At 38.4% G+C, this 12,982-nt stretch overlaps 1 protein-coding gene across 6 annotated transcripts in view; it reads right to left on the bottom strand.

Moving 5' to 3' along the window:
- C2H2orf42 (chromosome 2 C2orf42 homolog) overlaps positions 1-12,982 on the bottom strand; it is a 51,056-nt gene that overhangs the window by 16,146 nt on the left and 21,928 nt on the right. For all 6 annotated transcript variants that reach the window (XM_043985542.1, XM_043985544.1, XM_043985543.1 and 3 more), the window contains 2 exons: positions 7,216-7,323; positions 1,750-1,850 (listed from right to left, as the gene is read on the bottom strand). In XM_043985542.1, the coding sequence (XP_043841477.1) occupies positions 1,750-1,850; positions 7,216-7,323 (209 nt within the window). The remainder of the gene's footprint in view (positions 1-1,749; positions 1,851-7,215; positions 7,324-12,982) is intronic.

Below are 12,982 nucleotides of genomic sequence, written 5' to 3'. Positions count from 1 at the left end.
TACTTAAACTACTGCCATAACCCACTCATTTTTCTGCCTATTTCTAGAATCTATCCTTCTCAGTGCCTCATCTAAACAGCTGCCAAAATAATCTTCCTAAAGCATAGTCACCCCAGTTCTCACAACACTTCCGTGGCTTGATACTTCCTGAAAGATAAAATTTAAATTCCTCAGTTTGGCACCTAAAGCATTTCACAATCTGGCTTAAGGCTGCCTTTCCAGACTTACTACACTCACCTTCATGTATTCTACATTTCAGTCAATCCAGACTATCCACTGTTCCCTGCCTGAACTTGACCTCCCATCTCCCACAAATGCACTTGCTGATCTTTCCATGCCTGTAATGTACTCTCCCCTCTTAATCTCCAGCTCTTAGAATCTCTTCGCTCAACTCAAGTGTCACTTCCTACAGTAAGGTTTTCTTGAGCCAACTGTTTGTTAGTGTTCTCACCAGCGGTATGCTAGTAAATGTTTTACAACCAGCTCTCGGGGTGGGGGGGGGGGAATGTACAACAACACACTTTTAAGCTTAATCTCCAGTAATAACATTTTGTTCATCAAATTTTTAAGTCTAGATAATCAATACAACAATAAATCAAGCCCTGATTTGTATCATTTGTTGGTTTCTGAGATACAAATGCTCACACTGAAAATTTAATAATCAGCTCTTGCAAGTTGGTATGAGCTGGCTCCAGCACACCCCAGGTTCCCTCTCTCCTCAAATATTCATGATTTTAGAGTTGTAAGGAACCTCATCAGCCACTATATCAAATCCAACAAGTGGCCATTCAGCCCCTGCTTGAAGACCTCCAACAAGACAGCCAATCCCAGTGTTGGACTGACATCAAGTCTAAATTTGCCTCTTTACAACTCCAATCCATTGTTCCTGCTTCTGCCCTCTAGGGCCAAAACTGAAAAAATTTAATCCCTCCTCCACATGACAATCTTCCAAATATTTGAACAGTTACCACATCCCTTCCTAAGTCTTCTATTCTCATTGTTAAATATGCCTAGTTCCTTCAACCAGTCCTCCTGTGGCACAGACTCAAGGCTCTCCAATATCTTGTGGACACTCCAGTTAATTAATGTCTTTCCTACACTGTGGGATAAAGTACAAAAAGCATGAATAGATTTATCCAAATACATATTAAATTCTCCCAGAAGAATGTAAGCTTTTTAAGGGAAAATGACTATTTCTCACTTTGTCCTTCTATCTCCAGTGTCTTATACATACTAAGTACTTAAAATACGCTTAGTGAATGAATCTTTGCGTGTTAGGAAGAATACATAAAATGAAAGAGGTCAGACAAAGCCAGCAATTTATCTAAGTCATCTACAGCTACAAAAAGAGGAAAGCCTCAGCAATCCAATGAACTGCTGCAATAGGCTACCTGGCTTGTCATAAAAGTTGAAGCTGGAAAAGGAAACTGGGTCCTAGAGTGGCAGCCAAGACCCCACCCCCAAGTAAGGAGGAAGATGAGGATTCCAAGTCAAGTCTCCCTGCTCCAAATCCAGTGCTCTTTCAGCTAGACTACATGGGCTTTACCAAGAAGAATGTAACATGTAATAAAGTAATGAACTGGCATTTCTTTGAATAGTAAACTTTGTTTAACAGCAGAAGAAGAGACCATCTTTAAAGGCAGTACCCAATAAGAACCTGATATGGCAAGAATTCCACATTAAGATCTGTGTGTCTGTCACATTTATGTGCTTTTTCTCCAAAGAGTTGTGATAACAAACTTCCCATACCTCTGGGGTGTCTAAGATTTGCTTAACCTGCAGGATATTTGTGATGTGCCAGGTGTATTTAGAGAAGGTCCCCAGTGGCAAGGCATCTTTTCGCACAAAAGCTGCAATTAAAAAGGGGATATAGTTAATAATCATAGCTGACATTTACAAAGAGCTTTAAGGTTTACTAAAAGCTTTAAACAATAGTTTTTTTATTTCATTTATACTTACTAATAATACAATGCTCTTCTTTCTTTACATGGAGCTTTGTAACTTTTAAAGTAAATATTTCCTAAGAGTTTAAAAAAGACAAACAAACCATATGGACTAGCTAAAGTGGCACAAAATCAAAGCTTTCATTGTGAAACTCTTGCCACGAAAAAGTCTCTGTTTAGTGCCGCTTTTAGCTTTTCTTTCACAACCACACAGAATCATAGAATTTAGAGCTGAATGAGACCTTAAAGATCATCTAGTCCAATTTATCTAGATTAGCTATTCCATTTTATACACAAGAAAACTGAGGCCCAGAGAAGGAAAGTGGATACATGGTTACATGGTTACATGGATAATAAAAACCTGGATATAAATCCAAGTCACAGGATAACAGGATCATAGATTTAGAATTGTAAAGGAAGGGGCCTTGTGGATTATCTAGTCTAACCTCATTTTACAAATGAGGAGACCTGGGCTCTGAGCAGTGAAGGGACTTGCTCAAGGTCATACAAGATCACATGAGTGATCAGTGGCACAGCCAGGATTTGAACTCATTCCAACTCCAAAGTTCTTTTATAATATCACACATCCTTTTTGATGTGTAGTATCTATGTTGTTGTTACCTACTACTGCTCTGGAATCTCATCTCTCTGCTTACATAAAAGTGATTACATAGAAAAGACCCTATCACAACAAAAATGGTTATTACATGAATTTGCACATGTCAAGGTCAAGTCACATCCTCTTCATGTTCCTTCTGAACATGCTTAGCCCATAACATGATTATCAGCCCTGTCTCCTGATACAAGCAATAGACAGAGAATCCCAAAAGTCTTAGTTTAGTTTTAAGCTTTAAGAGCTTTAAACTATTAAAGAGTTTTTAAGCTCTCAAAATTAAACTATACCAAGATTTTGGGGACTGCCTGTATAAAAGGGTTCTATACATAGTATGTGATTTGGCTAGCAAAAATAAAGGAAATATATACTTAACATAAAGCTACATCTTAAGATGGAAGAAAAATCACCAACGTAAGCATTCAAGGTTTATGTCTGATAAGTTGTGGCTTTCTCTATTCAGAAGGAGGCAAGTCTCCTGTGGAAGACACAATAAAGATCTCCAGCACTAATATTCCCAAATGCAAAGATTCATTAGGAGTACTATTTGAAAACTGAGGTCATAAACATTCCCAGAAATCAACATCCTCTCATTAAATAGCATTTACAAAGGAAGCAGCATGGATTCCCAACTATAGCTATCCTTAGGTAGCCTACCACTAATGATTTACCCCATTAGACTGGGAACCCTTAAGGATAAGGATGTTTTTGCCTTTCCTTGTATCCCCTGCATTTAGCAGTGGCTGGCACAGAGCAGGCATCCAATAAATGCATCATGACTTGTTGACTAAACATTGTTCTCTGTCTTTTCTACCCTATTTCCAGCTGCTTAATATTAAAGTTACCAGACTCAAATACTGGATTCAGTGTCTTCAGATCTTTGCTTAAAAAGTGATAAAGCTAATAAATAAATAAATCAAAATGATGATGTAATGATATAAGTATATCAAGTCTGAGAGTTATTTGGATCTTCAAAATAAAAACTTGTTACCAGCCAAAGATAGCCACAGGGGGAAAAAAAATTGGTCATTAAAAAGCCAGGCAAATTCTCTGAGGTTATCTCCGGACCTGAGAACAGGCCAGGTGAGATTAAAACCTGCCCTCCCTCAACCCAAAACACCTGGGACCCTCTGAAGCTGAAAACAGGAGCAGAGGCGAGAAGCAGCACCCCACACACACACACACCCCCATCACCCCGCAGTGGAGAATTTAAAATCAAATGAAAGCGAGGCCAGGCAGCATGAGAAGCCCAACCATCCCCCATGCCATGCTGTAGCTTGAATAGTGTGTCCTGGAGGCAGAGCCACACTTTAAGAAGGAGTTAAAAGCCAAGAAATAGTAAGCCAGGATGAGTAGTAGGCAGAGAAAGCAGAAGACCATCGAAAACTTCTTTGGGGGTAAGGTAGACCACAATACAACCTCAGAAGAAGAAGATATGGGGCAGCTAGGTGGCGCAGTGGATAGAGCACCGGCCCTGGAGTCAGGAGTACCTGAGTTCAAATCCAGCCTCAAACACTTAACACTTACTAGCTGTGTGACCCTGGGCAAGTCACTTAACCCCAGGTGCCTCACTAAAAAAAAAAAGATAATAACAGGGTCGAAGGTCCAACATCCAAAGCTTCCAAGAAAAATATAAACTGGTCTAAGGCCATGGAAGCTCTCAAAAGGGACTTTGTAGAGAAAGTAGGAGAAATAGAAAGAAGATGTAGAGAAAAGAAGGAAAGAATGGAAAGGGAAATGAGAGCGATGCAGGAGAGTCAGGATAAAAAAGTCAACATTTTGAAAAGCCAAATGGAAAAGGAAATTAAAAAACTGTCTGATGAAAATAACTGCCTAAGATTTAGGATTGAACAAATGGAAGCTAGTGACCTTATGAGAAACCAAGACACAGTAATGAGAATGAGAAAATAGAGGGTAATGTGAAAAAACAGCTGACCTAGAAAATAAATCTAGGAGAGATAATTTGAAAATCATTGGACTACCTGAAAACCATGACCAAAACAAAAGCTTAGACACCATCTTTCAAGAGATTGTGAAGGACACACAAATCAAATCAGATCTAAATAATTGGAAAGATATCAATTGCTCATGGGTAGGCAGAGCTAATATGGTAAAAATGACAATACTGCCTAAATTAATTTACTTATTCAGTGCCATACCAATCAGACTACCTAAAAATTATTTTATAGAGCTAGAAAAAATAATAACAAAATTCATCTGGAAAAACAAAAAATCAAGAATATCCAGGGAAGTAATGAAAAAAAATTCACAGGAAGGTGGGTTAGCAGTACCAAACCTGGAGCTTTACTATAAAGCGGCAGTCATCAAAACTATTTGGTACTGGCTAAAAAATAGAGTGGTAGATCAATGGAATAGGCTAGGCTCAGGAAATGCAGTAGTAAATGACACTAGTAATGTAGTGTTTGATAAACCCAAAGACTCCAGCTTCTGGGATAGGAACTCAGTATTTGACAAAAACTGCTGGGAAAACTGGAAGATAGTATGGCAGAAATTAGGCATAGACCAACATCTTACACCTTATACTAAAATAAGGTCAAAATGGATACACGATTTAGACATAAGAGGTGATACCATAGGTAAATTAGGAGAGAAAGGAATAGTCTACCTATCAGATCTTTGGAAAGGAAAACAGTTTTTGACCAAACAAGAGATAGAGTATATTATAAAATGCAAAATGGATGATTTTGATTATATTAAATTAAAAATTTTTTGTACAAACAGAAGCAATGCATCCAAAATTGGAAGGGAGGCAGAAAGCTGGGAAACAATTTTTGAGGCCAGTGCTTCTGATAAAGGCCTCATCTCTAAAATATATAGGGAATTAAATCAAATTTATAAGAATCCAAGTCATTCCCCAATTGAGAAATGGTCAAAGGATATGAACAGGCAGTTTTCTGATGAAGAAACCAAAGCTATTTATTCCCATATGAAAAAATGCTCTAAATCTCTAATGATTAGAGAGATGCAAATAAAAACAACTCTGAGGTACCACCTGACACCTATCAGATCAGCTAAAATGACAAAAAAGGAAGATAATAAATGTTGGAGAGGCTGTGGGAAAATTGGAACACTAATGCATTGTTGGTGGAGCTGTGAGCTGATCCAACCATTCTGGAGAGCAATTTGGAATTATGCCCAAAGGGCGATAAAGCTGTGCATACCCTTTGACCCAGCAATCCCACTTTTAGGTCTTTTTACCAAAGAAATCATGGAAGGGGGGAAGGGACCCACATGTACAAAAATATTTCTAGCTGCTCTTTACGTCATATCAAGGAATTGGAAGTTGGGGGGGTGCCCATCAATTGGGGAATGGCTAGACAAGCTGTGGTATATGAATACAATGGAATACTATTGTGCTGTAAGAAATGATGAGCAGGAAGAGTTCAGAGAAACCTGGAGGGTCTTACGTGAGCTGATGATGAGTGAGATGAGCAGAACCAGAAGAACATTGTACACAGTATCATCAACATTGAGTGTTGACCTACTGTGATGGACTATATTCTTCTCACCAATGCAATGGTACAGAAGAGTTCCAGGGAACTCATGATAGAAGAGGATCTCCAAATCCAATAAAAAAAAAGAAAGAAAGAACTGTGGAGTATAGATGCTGATTGAACCATATTATTTCTTTTGTTTTGGGTGCTGTTGTTTTTTTTTCTATTTTGAGGTTTTGCATCACTGCTCTGATTCTTTCTCTTGTAACAGGATTAATGCAGAAATAGGATTAATGTTATTATGTGTATATATATATATGTGTGTGTATATATATATATCTATATGCATATGTATAGAGATATATAGATATAACCTATATCAGATTACCTGCTGTCTAGGGGAGGGGGGAGGGAGGGGAGGGAGGGAGAAAAATCTGAAATTGTAAAGCATGTATAAACAAAAGTTGAGAACTATTTTTACATGTAACGGAAAAAATAAAATACCTCATACATTAAAAAAAAAAAAGTACTACTAAATTGCCCTTATAATAAAACTTTATGTGCTCTTTCTCATTTAAAAAAAAAAAACTGATGTTAAAATTTTGTTTTTACATATATTTTGGAAAATAAAATTCTATTAAAAAAAAAAAAGCCAGGCAAATTCTAACCATTGTAATAATGTGATATTTTAGGAAGTAATTGTCCAGATCTAGAAAATATCAAACTTCCGGATAAGGAAATCTTTGGTAATTAACATCACTTCATCTTTCTTAATTTAATAGGCTTGAAGCTCCTTGAATTACTTGATTAATCTGAATAATAATGAAAATGACCTTTTAAGAGTGCGGTAGGGGGCAGCTAGGTGGCGAAGTGGATAAAGCACCGGCCTTGAATTCAGATCCAGCCTCAGACACTTGACACTAGCTGTGTGACCCTGGGCAAGTTACTTAACCCTCATTGCCCTGCCCCCCCCCAAAAAAAAAAGAAAGAAAAAGAAAGAAGAGGGGATCACTGGGTCAAAAAAAAAAGGGGAATGTGATCAAAATTCCAAGCCTATGTAAGCACCAAACCCTGTCCCATATTATTGGCACATGACTCTGCAAGGCTGGCAGAAAAACATCACTGGAAGCACCCAAAAGGATATCTTCACATTCAATGCCATCAGCCCAAGAGGTTTGATTAGTGTTCCTGAAAGATCCTGTACCTGTGGTAGAGTTGGGGAGCCTTTTCTTTGCACTTCCAACAGAGATCCTCTGTTGTAGAGCATCAAAGAAGGACTGAGGAATGTGGAACACCAGTGGCTCTGGTTTGCCTACAAAAAATGAAAAGAAACAAGTAAAAAAACTGGGGGAATATGGGTAAAATGTAAAAGGACATGGTATTAAAGATCGATAACATTCAAATTATTCCTGTCAGTGAGGTTTCTTTATATAGAGGCAAGAGGTGAATTTGCAGTTTGAATTTTTTCCCATCAGCTTTTGTTTGTGAACAAAGGTTAAAATAAGTCATTATCTCACCAAAGTCAGAATCAGCTCTAGACCTAAAGCTAGGGTCCCGTTCATCATTAAAATATCTAACAAAATTTATGACTTACTTACAATTAACAGACAAGTCTCTATCAGTGTTTTTCTCTAAGCATGTCAGCTCATTTTAATCACCATACCAGACATGCAAAAAGTTAGGGTCAAGAAGAATTAGTCAAAGTAGAAACAGAAAGGTTCAGAAAATCAATCCTATAGATTCAGATCTGCCCCAACAAAGCTCTCTGCCTTTTCCCACTAGACTTTTGTCTAGGGTAGGCAAGAGGAAAACACTCAGGATCATTTGTTTTAATTGAATAATGCCCTCTATCTGCTTGCTTCATTCTTTTTTTTTTTAGAGGAGGAAGAGATTTTATTTGATAATTACCTTACAATTTATTTTACAATGGCATGAAGTAATAAGTTCTTTCCCCGCTCCCCTCATTCTGTCCTAATGCATCTCATTTTAAAATCCCCTTTCTTTCTTCACTTAATAAGATCAAAACATAACAAAACTATCCCAAAGTCCTATTTTTGTCTTATTTTACTTTTTCTCTGACCTGTGAAAAAAATAGGGTTCTAAGATACTTGTTGCTTCTCATTGTAACGATTGGAATGACGCCACCTGCTGGATACTTACTGTAGAAGAGTTCTGCCCATGAAGCAAAGGTCTTTGAGGGCAAGACCAGGCTTCAGGAAGTGACGCGGACTAGTGGGAGGAGGAAGGAAGAGACTGGCGCTCGGTCTCACTCTCTTTCCTCTGGACTCTGGCGGAGAAGGGAGCTAGAAATGTGCTCTCCCTTTAATAGATAGGAATCTAGGCCTTTTTCTCTCTCTTTACCAAATTCTTATTCTCCTTAATAAATGCTTAAAAGTCTAACTCTTGCTAAAGCTTATAATTTATTGGCGACCACTCATTAGATATTTTAGACAGTTTAGCTAGAATTTTAGCCTTAACAGATGGCTGACCACGAAGAGGAAAGCTAACCCTCAGTCTTCTTCTGATCTTCTGGTTGGATGCCAGTTGGCCAAGATGCCATCCAATCACAAGAGGAATACATGCAAGAGCAGACACTGAACTGTCACATGAGGGGAGACATGCATGAAGTCAAGGTATGGCCAAGGGAACGGCTTTTGACAAATGTTGAGGTTGGATTCTCTTGGTTTAATATTTTATTTTATTTTTCCCCACAATATCGTACAGATGGCTGGAAGTATTGATCCCACCCATCTCACTTCTACACCTGGCTTCTATGCTCCCTCCTATATGCCTGATGCCATGGACCATCTCAATCCCATGCATCTGATTAAGTCTGACTCAGTTTCCTCCAATATGTTCGGTGGCATGGACGTATATTCCATCCACCTATTTTAAGCCTGGCATACTGTATGGGCAGTACATATTGCTCAAGTGTGGGAATGCTCATATCCCATCATTTCTCTGTTCTTTTATGGTAACCCCCATAATTATCTCAGGTGTCATGATAAATAACAGTGTTGAATTTGGCCTTGACATCTGTTACTAATTATATTAGATTTTAAAATTTCTCATAATGGCATGAGGATAATTAGGCAGATGATGCAAAAAGTGATGAAACAGATAAAAATTATTTTTAATAATTAATATTGCAGCAATTGTCTTCTCAATTACCCTCCATAAGGGGGGGACTATAGTAATATTATAATTTTAAAGAATGTTTCAATTTTTGTTTTATTATATGTTTCATGTGTAACAACTAAGATTCTGTATTCCCTTAGACATGTTTTTGAGAACTTTCATTGTTTGATTTTATTATTGACAAAGCTATTTTAAAGTTGTGTTAAGCTCAATTTTGTAGGAAATTTCCTGGCTGATTACCAGCATCCACACATCAACCCCTGAAAAGACTTCCATTCTACGACTACACCTAGAGGACATCTGAGAAAAGACTTTCAGAGACTTTAAATGAACAGTTTTGTTTTGTTGTTGTTTTTTTTTTCTCTTTTCTCTTTCTGTTATAATATACACCATCTGTAACGTGTATTCTCTGCAGAGGCCCTCCCTTTGCAAGACTAATGTCAAAGCGTCGGTTCATGAGGACAAAAAAAAAAATCGCCCCTCTGGACAAAACTTTCCTCTCTTCCTTTTCTATATTGTTGTTCACATATTATTAGTTAGCAATAGTTATTATATTGTTTTTACTGTTCCGTCAAGGAAACATTTTGTTTCTTGAGGAACAACAGGGGGGACTGTAACGATTGGAATGACGCCACCTGCTGGATACTTACTGTAGAAGAGTTCTGCCCATGAAGCAAAGGTCTTTGAGGGCAAGACCAGGCTTCAGGAAGTGACGCGGACTAGTGGGAGGAGGAAGGAAGAGACTGGCGCTCGGTCTCACTCTCTTTCCTCTGGACTCTGGCGGAGAAGGGAGCTAGAAATGTGCTCTCCCTTTAATAGATAGGAATCTAGGCCTTTTTCTCTCTCTTTACCAAATTCTTATTCTCCTTAATAAATGCTTAAAAGTCTAACTCTTGCTAAAGCTTATAATTTATTGGCGACCACTCATTAGATATTTTAGACAGTTTAGCTAGAATTTTAGCCTTAACATCATATACATATATATATATACATACATATACATATATATATACATATATATATACACACACATATACATATACATATACATATACATATACATATACATATACATATACATATATATATAACCACCACGGGGCAATGAGGGTTAAGTGATTTGCCCAGGACCACACAGCTAGTAATAGTAAGTGTCAAATGTCTGAAGCTGGATTTGAATTCAGGTCCTCCTGAATCCAGGGCCAGTGCTTTATCCACTGAGCCACCTAGCTGCTCCCCCTCTATTTGAATATAAGCATCATCTCATATAGACTCTTCCAATTATTCCAATATGTTTGCCTTTCTAGTTTTCTCTAGTAATGGAATAATTTTGCTAGTAATAGAATAGCTTTCTAGTAATTGAATACTTTTACTTTGAGTTAACATGTCCTCTAGTTTTGTCTGGTAAAAAGAAATATTGGAAGGGAACTTGTGGGGCAGCTAGGTAGCAAAGTGGATAGAGTATCAGCCCTGGAGTCAGAAGGACCCAAGTTCAAACCCAGCCTTAGACACTTATTAACTGTGTGACCCTGGGCAAGTCACTCAATGCTGATTGCCTCAAAAAAAAAAAGGGGTGGTGGGGGGGACTTGTGAACTAAGGTTTGGCATAGATGCCAAATGAAAATCAATCAACAAGCACTGATTAAGCACCTACTATCTTCTAGGCATTGTGCTAGTTCCTGGAAATACAAAAACAAAACAGTCTCTGCTCTGGATGAGTTTGCAATCAATTGATGAGCCTTGAAATTGAGTGAAGTCTTCAAGGACCCACAAGGAGGTGTGGGGGCATGGAGGAGGCAAGTTATAAATAAAAGTCTTAAAACTGGAAGAGATCCATGTCCATTGGGTTTGTTTCATTCTTTATAACTTTTCTAATACTGTAAAGGGCACCACTGATTGTCCAGTCACCCAGGCTTGAGACCTCAGTGTCACTCTCAAGTAGGCAAGGTGGAACCCATTAAGTCTTGTCATTTCTACATTCATAACCTCTAGTGTACACTTATTACCCTTTTCTCCTCTCATACAGCCTCAACCCTGCTGTGGAGCATCACCTCATACCTGGATTATTATAATAGCCTTCTAATTGGTCCTCATGGTGGGAGTCTCTCCACTCCATCCCCCACTCAGCTGCCAAAGTGATTTTCCCATAATACAGGTGTGATCATGTCATCCTACTACTCAGTAAATTCCAGTGGTTCAGGGCAGCTAGGTGGTGCAGTGGATAGAGCACCGGCCCTGAACTCAGGAGGACCTGAGTTCAAATCCAGCTTCAGACACTTAACACTTACTAGCTGTGTGACCCTAGGCAAGTCACTTAACCCTAATTGCCTCACCAAAAAAAAAAAAAATTCCAGTGGTTCCCTGTTACCTCTAGGATCAAATATAAAATGCTACATTTGCCATTTAAAGCTCTTTACAAATTGACCCCTTCCTACCTTTCCAGTCTTCTTAAACTTCACACCCGGGGTAGCTAGGTGGCGCAGTGGATAAAGCACCGGCCCTGGATTCAGGAGGACCTGAGTTCAAATCCAGCCTCAGACACTTAACACTTACTAGCTGTGTGACTCTGGGCAAGTCACTTAACCCCAATTGCCTCACAAAAACAAACAAACAAAAAAAAAAAAACTTCACACCCCCCTCCTTCTATACTACAATCCAACTACAAGGGCCTTTCTTGAACTTCTTCAAAAGTGACCCTTTTATTTCCCCAACTCTGTGCTGTTTTTATAGGCTGCTCTCCTTGACTGAAATGCATTCCCTCTTCACCTCCATCTTCTAGGTTCCTATACTCCTTCAAGAGTCTGCTCAAATCCCACCTTCTGCAAGAGGCCCCTGGTCCCTCCTACTTCTAATGCCTTCCCTTTGAAATTATCTTTATTTACAATATACTTATGTGTATATAGTTATTTGCATGTTGTCTCCCTCATAAGAGTGTGAGTTCCCTGAGGGCAAGGGTCGTGTTTTTACCTTTCAATGTATCCCTATCACTTAGTACAGTGTATGACACATAGAAAACACTTAATAAATATTTGTTGATAGTATTTAGCATAAAACATATCAAACTAACTTTTAAACTTATATTTCAAGACACCAGGAGCTGTTATCTCACTACCCTCAACTGTTTTTACATTCTAGTTCACGCTCCATTTCAGTCACCTAAATCTGCTTGCATTCCCAGGACATCAATTGCTTACCTCTGATTTGGAGTATCTGCATATACAATCTTATCTTCCTGAAATGTCCTGTTCCTTTTCTTTATAACCAAAGCCATAATCTCTCCATTCCATGATTCAATGCCTCCACTAAACCTTTCCTGACTAGTCAGACCATAATGCTGTGTTTAGTTCTCTATGCCGCATTTTCAAGAGAACACAGAAAAACTACAGTATCCCAAAAGTGACTAGGATAATGAAGGGCCTGAAAACCATGCCTTTTGAGGAATGATTGGAAGAACTATAGACATTTAGCCTATAGCAGAGCTGTCTCAGGAGGCAATGACATCTGTCTTCAACTATCAAGTATCACAAAAAACGGGAGTAAACTTAATCTGTTTTGCTCCAAATGGAAGAACTAAGGCAGACTGGTAGGAGCTAAGTGACTTCAGCTCAATAATGTTTTTAAAAATTCTAACTAGGAATAACCAATAATGGAATGAGATGTTTTGCAAAGTAGTGAGTTTCCATTATGTAAGAGTTTTGAAAGAGAAGCTGGATGATCATCTGTCAAGAATATGGCTAAAGGATTTCCTGAATAGCCTGGGAGGTTGGATCTCCCTATATTTGTAATGTCCTTTTCAACTCTAAGCTTCAATGACTAATCTCATACCTGAATGC

This window comes from Dromiciops gliroides, chromosome 2 (assembly GCF_019393635.1).
Source record: "Dromiciops gliroides isolate mDroGli1 chromosome 2, mDroGli1.pri, whole genome shotgun sequence".
Lineage (NCBI taxonomy): Eukaryota > Metazoa > Chordata > Mammalia > Microbiotheria > Microbiotheriidae > Dromiciops > Dromiciops gliroides.
The sequence above is the reverse complement of the archived record's forward strand: the minus strand, read 5'-3'. Positions and strand labels throughout refer to the sequence as shown.